Here is a 13,423-nt window from a genome sequence, read left to right as displayed (position 1 = left end):
GACACAAAGCAAAGGTCCCTCCGTTATATAGGACTTGAGAGATTTTATCTGGATAAGAGGGGAAAGCCCCTCCCGCAGATGGGCACAAATACAAGATTCGATACCACAGACCAAAAATTATGCTCCCACAATTCTCAGTCCACTCAGTCTAGGGAAAGAGGAACCTAGTCATACTCACAACAGGAGTGCCTGTGAGTGTCCCCTCGAATTCAAAGTTAACAAGCATTGGCATAGCCAATAGGTCTCGCCTTTGGGACCTTATAAGTGTTTAGCCATGCAAGAGTTGCATGGCTAAACGTTATACTTATATAAGGTCCCAAAAGCGAGACCTATTGGTTATGCCAAGCGATCGCGATCAATCATCAAAGCGGCCATGCGGCCCCGAAAGTGAAAGTAATCGCGGTCAAGCGGCGCGCGAGCCCGCACACTTGCACTGTAGCTCTAGGCTGGCCTGGTAGCACTTTTTGGAGACCTCTCAATAAGTCTCGCCAGACCAGCGCATGCGCTGGGTCAGGCGAGACCTAAAAAGGAGAATCCTCCGTGGGCTCATATGATCCTCAATCTCACTCAAACCCACAGGGCTATGCAGAATACTAGGATAGGTGATGATACCGACAGACGACAAGCAGAGTTCCTTTGCCCAGTTTTTTTCTGATTTACTTTGATACTCCATCCGATCGGTGTGGTATGTGCATTGGAAAAACAAAGATTGTTGTAGTGTCTAATGATCACACAGCAGGGTAGATGGAGACACTGATAGGAACTGGTGAGGGGCAACATCTTGTGGCACAACCCATAGAACCAGGTAGAAGACAACTAAGAAGCTGCTCACAGCTCCAGTTACTGTCACTGGCGTACCTGGAAATATGCGAAACAGGAAAGAAAAACATTAACCCTCCAGACACATCCAAATGGTGGACTGGCAGAGAATGGTTCATAGTTGCCGAGTTGGTGTCACTTTGTTTAAGTATTTGTTTAACCCGATTATGGCTAGGAGGATATACTTACTTTTTACAAGCTATTTTCTATGTGTGTTATTGGTGGAGCTATAAAAGATGTGCAACTCCGTGGGTTTTTGCCTGGCACCATATTGCTGGGGAAAGTAAATTCATATTTGTTTTTGCTTTTTACTCAGGGGCTCGATAGTCTAGGTGTTTAAAAAGCCTGCTAGAACACTAAGTAGAAAAAACGCGCAGTTTTCGGGTGTCACGCTGCTTTGGTGATTTTTTAATTTAAATGGACTGCACTCCACTGTCGATAACTGCTTTGAGTTTTATTTGTGGTAAATATTTTGCAGCATTTGGGGCATGCAGTTGTGGATTTTCTTCAGGTAAATTCAGGACTGATGCGAGGCAGTGCCTGATTTTTTTGTGTGTTTTCTAATACTTTGCAGCATAGGAGTGGGCACGAACTTAATGATCGGCACACCGATAGTCCTTGAAATAAAAGGTCGTACTGCCTTGGCCTTCAGACTCAAAGTCAGCATTACTGGAGGTTGGCAAATAACTTTATGGAGTCCCTAAACATTTTGCAAATCAGGTAAACATATATAATTTCTCTTTTTCTACGTATTGCGTCTCCTTTTCTCTTTCATACTTTTTCAAAGTGTGACTTTGAAAGGAGTTTTTAACTAAACATTATGTACACCACTATAGAAGTTAACTTGAACAGGAGCAAGTTTTTATAAAAAAAAATTGAGTTGTAACTTGTGTACTTATTATGCCATCAAAATGTATTATTGGGGACTTAAAATGTATGGCAAGAAATGGAACAGCTACTGTGAGAAATTGGGGGTTGGTTGAGAGGGGTGTGAGCCATTCTCAAGCAACAGCCACATTCCCTGTCAGGGTGGACAACAGTTACTAAATTAACCTGTGCTTAGGCATCTGGAAGCTTGATGCAAATGCAGTCAGGCTTAACTTAGGGGCAATGTGTGAAGTACTTAGGCAGCACACATACGGTAATAAAATGAAAACACAGACAAGAAAAATCCTGCGTCTATTTAGGAAATAAAAAAAAAAAAAGAGTAAAATTCAATAAACTATTTGATAACAAAACGAGAAAAATTTAATTAGTAGATCCAGGGATTTGCAATGTTAATGGTTTAGGGAATAATAGTGCTTAAAAGCCCCAAACGCCAACTGTGGTTATCTTATTGCACAGGACCGGGTCAAAGTTACAAATTCAGGCTAACCCTGATGGAGCGCAGACCCGCTGAGAATTGGACCTTATGTCGTTGATGCTGGGCATTGAGCCAGGCAGAGGCATTTCCAAGATGTGATGCGAGTCCTATTTTGAGATGCATTGTGCAATCGCAGTTCGATGAGTGATGCATGGTCCTGCGCCGGGTTGCATCACGCTGTGTTGGATCCTATGAGGAGCTGCAAGGGCTAAGAGATGAGGTCCCCATTGAGTTGCATTATGCTGTCCTGGTTCTGATGAGGTGCTGCGTTGGTTCTGATGAGGAGCTACATGGGTTGCGTTTGCGAGGTTCTGCATCGAGCTGTGTCACACTGTCAGTTCTAGAGGGGACTACAGGTGGGCTGGCAGAGCATGTTTAATCTCACTTCCAAGCGTCCAGGAATGGAGCGGTACCGCATGGGGTGGTGAATACGCACAGCAGACTGAGTCCAGGTGCAGGGTTCAAGATGGTAGGAACCTTTTGTCCCGGAGGCTTTGATCAGGAGGCCAGCCATCTAGCCCTTGGAGTCACTCAGGTGCTCCTGAGTTCAGGTGCAGGTACAGTCCTTCTTAGGCAGTAGAGCAGCAGGGCAGTCCTGCAGCAGAGCAGCAAGGCAGAAGAGCAGTCCTTCTGAGCCTTCCACAGGTCCAGAAGTGATCTGAAGGTCCAATATTTATACCTGGTGCCCACGAAATAGGAGAAGCTTCTGGAGTTTCCCCCTACAAAAGTGCCAGGAATTTCGCCCTGGTACCAGTTTCTCTGGGGGTATAATAGGCTAGTGTGAAGTCCTTTGTGTGTGAGCTGAGCCTGGGCCTCTGAAGTGCAAGTGTGGGAGGTGACAGCTCCGGCCCCCTATCCAGTCACAGATGGCCCTAATTGCCAATACCCAGACTCCCTACGGTGCTGTATGGGAGTAATACACCAAAACGAACTGCCAACTACATCTAGATGTGACCCAGTAACAGGCTGCAGGCACCAAATGGCTAGGACAAGAACATGGCAACTTTCTAAATATTGAATTTTCAGAGTTGTGACTTAAAGCTAGACTTTACAATTAAACAGGATTTTAAATTACTTTTCCTTAGACACCAAACCGGACTTCTCTGCCTGCCCCCAATCAAAATGTAGCACTTATTATTAAATATCATAAGGTAACCCAATGTTATCTATGGGAGAGGTAGGCCTCACAGTAAGGACAAGCATTGGCAAAGTCAATATATCGTGCCTTTGGGACCATATAAGTGTTTAGCCATGCAGCACATTTTCCTGGGTATAGTGGCATTGACAAAACACAAGATAATTCGCTAGAAAGAAGCTGTTGTGATACATTAGTAATTGGTTTGAGAACTAAGGGGGCATCATGCCTTAGTTAGAGACAAGGGATCACTGGAAGTTGATGCAGTGTGGCAACTGGATCGATGGGGGTACAAAATGACAAATGCTAAAACCTGAAAGCCAACCAAGAAAGATAAAATGAATCCCGGGTGTAACAATGACAGGCGGATGTCCCTACGGAGGGTATGGCGTTCCTCGCTGCACACCCTGGATACTACACACTCAGCCTATAGCCCCTTTATGATTCTGCGATGCTGAGAGGGTAGGTGGCCTGGACTATGTGTATGAAATACAAGTCAATGTCGTTGAGAAAGAAACTGGAAGTGAAAACAAAAATCTGAATTAAAAAACAAGAAAAGGAAGACAATGTAAAGTAAAGGTAAAGATAAAGAAGAGTATGAGGCACATAAATGAATCAGAGATCAAGTAGAGGTTACCAGGCTGTTAAAACCTCACAGGCTACTTTGAACACTACTAATAGTAATAATCTGTTACTACGCAGCGCGTGAATCTGAATCTCCTTTACATACATTTTTAGAATACAACTATTTATTACCCAATTTAAACTGATACTCACCATGTCATGGAACTTGGATGGATGAATGGATAAGCTGACAATGCCGGGATACGAATCTGTGTTTCGAAGTTCGGACAGAGTTTTAACAGCAAGCGCTGAATTCACTTGTTTATGTTGCTGGCTTTGAGTAGAAGGGAGTAAGCTGGAGACCCTGTAGGCCCCACAGCACCAGCTGAGCCAGAGATCAAGCAGACTGCAGAAATGTAACAACTGGACAGACCAAGTAGGCTATGATAGACTGGTCCAACTGACCCCATGTCCGTATGGAGACTTTCAGCCAGTCGTGGCTTGACACTTTGCATTGAAAACCATGCAGCACCGTACTGGAAGAGGCGGGGAGGAGTGATGACCATGTGAGCACATTCTTCTTTGGAAAGACCTTTCTGATGGTACTGCTATGCATTCACATGGTATTTGTGCCACTGGAATGTTTTTTAAAGGAGATCCGATTTTGGGATAAAACCTCAAAACTGCTTAGGGTTGTTGACCAAAAAGGACTTTAGAATGGATTTGACAAAGATTCTCCTCTATTCCCTGCTGCTGAACTTTGTTTTCAGATCTTCTCTCCCAACACTTAACCAGCACCAAACATCTGCTTTGAAAGCGGTCACTATAAAAATTCAAGTTTCCTTCATTGTGTGGTCAGCTACATCTTTTGAATAAAGAGGGCATCTAGGATGTGCTGCAGGTGTCAAATTGATTCCAGTTTGTAAGGAATAGTTGAAATACGAAGGCAAGCTAGTTGTAGGAACATTTTGGATGTCAAAGGTCAGTAACTCCAGCTAACCTTAAAACAAAAAAAAATAAAGTAGAAATATTGATATGAATTCTCTTGGTGGTAGTTTGCTTAACTGGAAGAATTGTATTCTAGTAAGGTGATGCAGGGCTCTGGGCATGAGTTGGCCTAACGGCTAGGGCGGTCAACCTCGAATCTGGGGAACTGGGTTCGAGTCTTGGCTATGACGCTGAACATCCAGTGTTTCTGGGCAAATCATTAATCTCCCCGTGCCTCACAATGAATGCGTCCTCGTGTTATGCAACTGGTGCTATGTAAAACGCTCTGATAACCGATTCGGGTCAAGTTCTCGCTATATAAAACTCTACAAAATAAAATAAAATAAAAATAAATGGATTTCTGGTCATCAACAATAAGGATTTCGAGGCTTCCAGTTTAATGCTTTGCACCAGAAGTGTCACCCCACAGGTCCCAGAGGCTGTCATTGGCTGAAAAAACATATGTGAGTGAATGACACTCCCATAACAATGGCCAGTTACTATCATGAACCAGCCGGTCATGTTTTTTTGTTCAAGATCTGTGCTTCTTTGAAGCACGGGGATATGTGGACTCTCTTGTGTAACACTGTTCATTATCCGGTCTTGCTTCCGGAGAGTCGCACCCCTGGGGTACAAACACTGCCCAGCTGAAGTACTGGCAGGGGAAGGCCGCATATGACCAGTCTGACCCACATCAGCCAGTCTTCTGATCCTTGTGTGGGACATGGCCAGAGCGCTGAACTCTCCACAAGATATTCTTCAAGGCCAGTCACATCCCTGCATGTGAATGACATTTCAGAGCCCTAGGGCCGCACAATGTTGGCTTACAGTGAGCCTGGGATTAGCATGCGGGGTGCCGGGGGCAGGATCCCCCCCAACCCCCTTCTGTGCTCACTGTAAGGAGAAGCAGGGGGCCCAGCAGCTCCATTCACATACTTTTGTTTCAGTGATTTAGAGTATTTGAAAGTCAAAGCTGCCCACATCTGGCTGAGTCAATAACCCATGACAACTGCACCATACTAATAGTAGAACAGGCTATACAAATGCTATACATAACATGAAACATCACAAAACATTTAATATGTGATGAATGCCCCCTGATTCAATCGAACAGTACAACTTTTATCCATTTACAATGCACAGCTGGCATACAAACTTGCCGTTGGAAATCTGAGCAACTAAAAACAGCAGTGCTTCTGTTGTGTGAGAAGCCTACCCGTCGGAGGAGTTACTAATAAAACGGTTTAAGCAGAGTTGGGGGAGGAGGGGTTGGCGTGGCAAGCAACGACGGGCAGGTGGTGGGGGGACGGCACAGACGAGCACTGAATAACATGAAACATCACAAAATATTCAATATGTGATGTATGACCCATGATTCAACGCAACCCAACAGTACAACTATTATCCATTTACAATGCACACCTGGCATACAAACGTGCAGTTGGAGCTCCAAGTGGCTGAAAACCGAAGATCACATGTTGTGTAAAAAAACCTGCCAGTCGGAGCGCTTACTAATAAAATGGTTTGAGCAGGGTTGGGGGGAGGAGGGAAATAGCAGTCAACAACTTCAGGATGACCGAAATAATTTGACAAAAGTCCCTGCAAACAAACAGATCAAGACAAAAGCAGAAAGATAGCCAGCTAGGCACTGCTCCGTGGGAGGAAACAAAGGACGATAAGGAGGGACAAAGAAGGGATGTTAACCAATTGCAGGCAAGGCATTTTAAAGGAAAATCTTAGTAATGAATAAAAAGCTAAAGGGTGGACTGTTGGCTCATAAGGTGTATACAACAGATTGAGAGACAGCGCAAGTGCTGTCTAAGCTTGACCCAAAAAAAACTACTTTATGGGTTTTTTTTACTATGAGGACATGTAAAACATAAATGTACATGTCTAACTTTTTAATTACAATACACCCTGTCCTATGGGCTGTTAAGTACCTATCTTAGGGATGACATATGTATTAAAGAGGGGAGTTTCAGGCCTACCAAGCAGAATATTTCGCCAAGTTAAATTGGCAGTTTAAAACTGCCAACAGTCTGCAATGGTAGAGCTGAGACATGCTTAAAAGGGTACTTAAGTGGGTAGTACAATAAGTGCCGCAGGCCCACTAGTAGCTTTACAGTTCAAGGGTACCTGTAGAACGACTTTACTTTGAACTTATAAGTAAATTAAATATGCCAATGAGGTGTAAGCCCGTTTAAGGGAGTGAGGACAAGCCTTTTAGCCCTGATTAGCTGTGGTAAAGTGAACAGGCCAACAAACATAAATTCAGAAAAATAGGAGAGGTGAAGGCAAAAACTTGGAGGGAGGTGGGGGGGGGGGGCTGCAGAGAGGACCAAGTCAAACAGCTACCATGGTCCTGAGATTCTGGAATTTAGCTAGTCACATAAGTGAACGGTGAAATGTAAGAACTTGAAGCACATCACAGCCCTCCACACTTTACGCTCTATACTGCCATCCTTTGTCTACCTCTTTCAATAAATGCAACCAACAACCCACATTATCTTTTCCCAACCCAACCTTTGCCTTCCAACTCCTGCCCAGGCACAGCCCACATAGTGCCTAATACTTCCTTCATGACGCCTCTATGTGTCTTCCTTCAGTGTTTTATCGCACGCATTCAAAACGCTCAAATTCACCCTCTTTGGTACTACGCTACTTACATCCCCTCCACTTACCTTTCTGTGCTTGTGCTGCTTATGAGCCTTCTTTTGAGCCTTTTTCATCTTCTTCCTCATCTTTTTGTCCACAGGCCCCACTACAACAGCTCCGGGCATCATGGGGTTAACCCCAGGCATTGGGTAGCCAGGATGGCTTGGGTGAGGGTGTGGATAAGACCCGCCGTGGGGCCCAGGAAAGGCCGGCTGCTGGCCTGGAAACGTGGGTCCCATAGGCTGTCCAGGAGGGTACACTGGGTTTCCTGGAATCCCGCCAGGTTGACCAGGGTAAGCACAAGGTGGAGCAGTGCCAGGAGGGAAAGCGGGATTAGTGCCAGGAGGGAAAGCGGGATTAGTGCCGGGGGGGAAAGAGGGATTCGTGCCAGGGGGGAATGCTGGGTTGTGGCCTCCTGGATATGCTGGGTTCTGTCCCCCAGGAAAGGCGGGATTCGGCCCTCCAGGATACCCCGGCTGTCCTGAAATAAATATAAAAAATTAAGGTCAGGGGAAGCAAAGATAGATTCAGACCTAATGCACCCCAGTTCACGTATCTCCCCATCTTTCATGGGAATTCTCACACATAATTAACACTTCTCCTTTTCTCCCTCTTCTCTTTTGCCCATCTTGCTGCTGTTTCTTCACCCTACATATTCCTTTTTTTCTGTTCGTCCTTTTTCATTCTCAATCTTTTACCTCTTTCCTTGTTTAATCTCTTTTCCGTCTGACTCTCTTTAACGCCCTCTCTTTATCGTGCTTGGTGTAGTCTCTTATTTACACACCTCTGGCTTCTTTTGACTTTTAAATATCCTCTTGCTTCTTTCCCTGCCTTTTACTACACGTTAAGATTCTCTTCCCAACCCCTTTTGATCTTGCCTATCCTGAAAAAAAAAAAAAACCTTTAACTCATCGCCTCCATTGCTAGCTGCCGAGGAAGTCTGCAATCGTTTTCTACTGCTTTACCCTTTGTGTGCGAAAACATGCACGCTGGCCTGTGGGAATTTTCCTTTCTGGCATCACGTGGTAAACACTTTCCATAGAAACAAACTACTACAACTTAGAAATAAAGAATTGACACCTTCAAGTGTGTGTTACGCAACAAACTTCTCCAGCACAATGGATAGGAGTCTACATGGTATTAGGCACTCGGTGCAGAAGTTACACAATGCTCACCTACTGCACACAAGTAGTATTGCATGGCAGGGATCCAGATACAATGGAAGAAATACAATATCTTATGACCATAGGTACACAGCATGGCATACACCAGGAACTACTCACCTGGCATGGTGGGATACATGACCTCTCTGTCGGGCGGAGAGCAAGAGTACTGTTACTTCTTCTGAAATTGAAACCATAACAGGTCAATAAAATTAGGGCTAGGGTACACTTTCGCGCCATCTGGCTACATCATACAAACTTGTGCCACAGTTAAAGAACATTTTCAGAACAGCAGCATACCTGTGGAACATATGTAGAGGGTAACTTCCTAGAGAAATAATCAGGTGACTCAATGCTCAGTTTCTTGAGAAAGGGAAGTGACTGAGCAGAAACAGAACAAACATTTTTGGACTCTGAATCCTAACCTATAACCAAGCAAACTGAACTCCTATCCAAGTTTAATCATTAATCTGAGCCTTTAAGGAAATATTATAGGCCAGTGGTTATTAACCTGTGGTCTCTGGACGACTGAATCCAGATCACCTACACAGGGGGTCCGTGATGGCTTAAAAAACGAAGATTCTTCAAGATCCAAAAATGTATTGTGCCGTTATTTAAAATCATTTCAATTAGGTCGAAATCAACTTAATAAAAAGAGCATTAAGTCCCAGCTTGGTGGGAACCACCGGACACTATTTTCAACAGAGGGGCACGGAAGTAGTTTATCAATGGCAGGGATTCCTGTAGGGTTCCCCCTTAAGTGCCTGTTTTTAAGCAGAGTCTAACCATGTACAAGTGTCCTAGGGTGATCCCAATTAGTGTCCAAGGTGAACTATGGTCCTCTCTATGCGATAAAACTACTTTGTGCTACTCATCCGGAGTCTTCGGTCATAAAACCTGCTGGTCTTCAGATCTCAGTGTAGCTGGGAGATACCTTTTGTTTATTAGAGTTTCTATTGGCTTTTTGGAGGAAGAAGTACTGCAAGTCAACTGTAATCCTCCCATTACTATGAAGTGCTTTGTGCCACTGCACTGCCATATTTAGAATTGAATCCATTAACCACATAACTATTATCGGCCTCTTCTGCCTGGCGGGATGTCGAAGGCCTATTCCTCAGCTGCTTGTAGCATTCGGGTAACTGTCCTGAAAAATTTCAAGAAGCCTGCCGACAGCTGTGTGGATTCCCTTTCTAACAGCAGAGCATTGCATCATGACATGTGAGGACGTTTAATGCCCGCAGGAGCGAGCGCAGCCAAATTCTCCCTTATTGGAGCAGCAGTTTGCAGATGCAGATCATATGCATTAGTGACTCTACTTCTGCTGCGCACAATCTACATGGCCCACTTTTACCCCCTTCTCTTCTTCCATGCCAGTAAGCTTTAAGCGGGAACAGGCAGAATCTTCATCTTCCTTAAATTTGTTTTTGTATCCTTGGCCAGTGTCTGGGATAGATAAATGGTAAGTGACCCTGGCTCACATAAGTTGGCAGCCCAACTTACCCTGAGCCTTTTCTTTCAGGGCTTTCATGTCTTGGTCCCAGAATATTAGCTTTGAAAGCAGTTTTGCCGGGAGATCTGCGGCCCATATATCATGTGTTTCTAAATTTGTCAATGAGCTAGTCAAGTACTGACACCAGTTTGATTCTTCTCCATGTATTACTCCCAAAGGATAGGTTTGAATGTGCCAGAGTGGGGCTGCTTTAGTTTCACACAAACAAGCTAAAAACCTGGCATGTGTTAGCTATGGGGAAGTTAGATTAAATTCTAAGCGTACTTGGGCAGGAGTTGTCCAGTTTAGTAAGGCAAAGAGTTTCCTATAGCTGATTAATTGAACTCTGTCTAGACACTTGGCCATGTTACCTCAGAACGTGGCACCATAAGCGATGGTAGATAGCACTAGCCACTCGAAGCGCTTGTGACTGAACTCTGGATTGATTTTTTTTAGTTTGCAAAAAGCCCAGGTTAGGGAGTTGGCGGCTGCCTGCTGCCTGATGTGTAAGTATGTGTGCTCTATGGCGCCCTGGCTGTCAAACCATACGCCTAGATATTTATATGAGGAAACAGTCTTGATTCTATTCCGTCAGCAGAACCATGTTCCACTCTTGATTATCTTTCGAATGACAGTCATCAGTTTAGTTTTTGAGGGGTTAATCGGCAATTCATTGACTTTACAGTATTTGGTTAAGAGTTTGAAAAATCTCTGAAGCTCGAAGTCTGTCTGCTCTAATAGCACAATATCGTCAGCAGACTGCAACAGCTGTATTTTGTGGGTGGCAATTTTTAGGGGGAATGCTCTTGCTTCTTTTAGGTAATCTTTTAGGTCGACCAAATAAAGGTTGAGCAACAGGGGCGCTAATGTACAACCTTGTTTTAAGTCCTTATTAGTGTCCACCTTTGTGGATGCCGTCCAGCCCTTCTGTTGCTTTTATTTGTACCCTATGCCGGAGTATAATGATATTATGGCCTTAAGTAGGAAGCTGGGATCCCCACTTTCTCAATTTGGCCCAAAGCTTGCCCCATGAGATGTTGTCGCAAAGTCAACTAAGCCAAGATATGAAGGTGCTTAGAAAACAAAAAAATATTAACAGATTAATAAAGTGTTTATAAATAGAATAAAGAAGCAAAATGTACATTTTAAAACCTTCCTTAAATGTGAAGGTATGTGAAATTAGGGCTAAAAATTATATTGTGGTCTTCAAACTGATTTGTAGGAGCTGTGCAGACTATAGTATGCATGAAGGGTGTCCTCAGTTGACTTTAGAAAAGCCCCAACCTTCCAGTTAAAATTAATAATTACATTTTTTATCATTGTGAATTAAATTAAATATTTAATTATTTGTGTATTTGTTTGATGAATGCCTGTTTCTGTATTTCTGTGCATTGTTTTAAGGTTCAAATCATCAAAATGACTTAAGCTGGGATCCCCGGCTTCCAGTAATGGCTCAGTGGAGGTTCCAATAAAGATTAAATTGCGAGTCAACAGAAGTAACAAGCATTGACAAAGCCAATAGGTTTTGTCTTTGTGAGATGTACTAGCTTTCTCACTGTGTTGTTAGACATGATGTGTCAATGTGTTTTTAGACATGATGTACAGCAGCGTAGGCTGTTGTGCAACATGGCTTAATCTAAGGAAAAGTATGAAGAAATTCTGAGTGTTAAGGGATGCACGCATGTAGACTTCTTGGCTTTGGCGCTTTACAGAATACTCTGGTGTGTCCGATTAAAGAGTGCAAACAGCACCTGCTTAAGTGCTGACAAATGAACTAAATGTTAAGAGTACAACAGAATATGTAAAAGAAGCAAGGTTGGAAAATTCACAGTGGAGAGGAGAGTGTTGTAATTATTCTAAGAGGATTATCATCAAGAGGCTGAGGGTGAATCGTTACAAAATAAAATATGCCCATACAGAAAAGTATGAATGTATGGTTAATGTATTTATATAAAAAGATTTCAAATGCACTAGATCTTTAAAAAGGCATAAAAAACAAACTTTTCAAAATCTAAAAATGTAGGGTGATACCTGCAATCCAAGAATTATAGTAGAAATGCTTTTATGGATGGGATTCTGGATTCATCAATCTGTCTCCCTTGAAAAGTATACAAATACAACAAACATACCTACAACATTTTTAGGGCAGGAAAGTTAACCGAAGTGGCTACAATTCACCTGAAACGTTTCTACTATACACAGTGTGCAATACCAGGACAGGGAAGCATTCCGGAGCTCAACCATTACATTCACCCATAGACCACTCCTTTTTTACTGCTTTCCCTGAAGTGAGGATGGTGGCTCTTTATACATGGCAATACTCTCAATGTAGCTCTCAGCGTCAAAAATACGGTGAAAGCAGATGCTTTTGGGGTGCTGCTGCCAACCCTCCGGAACCAGAAAGGAGCAGGCTACTTAGAACCTGAAGTGAGTCAAAACAACAACAAGCGTTTGGAGGGCGCAGATGAAAACAACGGCATAAACATCACAGCGTGCGGGAGGGGGAGATTCAAAGCAAGGGCAAATGGAAGAGGGTGGATCTAAACAGCGAGCAGGAGGACGAAGGAAGGGGTTGGGTTATCAAAACAGCGAGCAGAAGGAGCGGTGGGTCAAAACAACAGTGAGTAGGGGTGGGGCGGGTCTAAACAACAGCGGGCAGGAGAAGGGAGGGGATGGGTCAAAATAACGTCAAGAAGAAGAGAGGGGGTTGGTTTCAAAACAAGGGTGAGCGGGAAGAGGAAAGGGTGAAGTGACTGCAGAAACATGCACGCAATGAGAGTAAAGAAAAAAAGTACTTGCTAGAAGCTGCTGGCTAGTGGAAGGACACTGGCCATAGGAAGTAGTACTTGGTCCATGCTCCATGGCATGGACGAAGGCTGGAAGCCCAAGAGGAAGCGGAGGTGAAGACGTGGCGCTGACGTAAAGGAAGCAAGGAAAAGAGAGTAACATGAGAGCAAAACAATCGTAAGTAAAGGTAAGTAATGGACGGACTCTAAGCACCTTCCAAGATTTGTATTCCCCATAAATAAAAGCTTTCGCTGACAGTGTGTGCGCGCTGTAGGCGAAACCTAAAAAGGTTAAGAACCGCTGTCCAAAGCTATTTGCTCAAAATCAATTCATTTCAAGGAACTGGAATATTAATTCTTCTGATTTCTGCGTTTCTGCTTCAACCTCTAGGTCAACACAACTAACATAATAATCCCAGTACTTTTAGTCTTTTGGGTTAACTACTGTGTATCATTCCCCTA

The 13,423-nt window shown here is 43.7% G+C and overlaps 1 protein-coding gene across 4 annotated transcripts in view; it reads right to left on the bottom strand.

Annotated features, from left to right (window-relative positions):
* The window catches only part of PRR13 (proline rich 13), a 131,923-nt gene that overhangs the window by 32,589 nt on the left and 85,911 nt on the right, over positions 1–13,423 (bottom strand). For 2 of the 4 annotated variants that reach the window (XM_085654681.1, XM_085654683.1), the window contains exons 2-3: positions 8,807–8,867; positions 7,550–8,004 (exon numbers count right to left, since the gene is read on the bottom strand). In XM_085654681.1, the coding sequence (XP_085510807.1) occupies positions 7,550–8,004; positions 8,807–8,825 (474 nt within the window). In that variant the 5' untranslated portion in view covers positions 8,826–8,867. Of the gene's footprint in view, positions 1–7,549; positions 8,005–8,806; positions 8,868–12,970; positions 13,090–13,423 lie in introns of all 4 variants that reach the window. The other 2 variants (XM_085654682.1, XM_085654680.1) reach the window with 2 other exon arrangements.

This window comes from Triturus cristatus, chromosome 4_1 (genome assembly GCF_964204655.1).
Source record: "Triturus cristatus chromosome 4_1, aTriCri1.1, whole genome shotgun sequence".
Classification (NCBI taxonomy): domain Eukaryota; kingdom Metazoa; phylum Chordata; class Amphibia; order Caudata; family Salamandridae; genus Triturus; species Triturus cristatus.
Note: the sequence above shows the minus strand (reverse complement) of the source record. Positions and strands in the feature narration are given on the sequence as shown.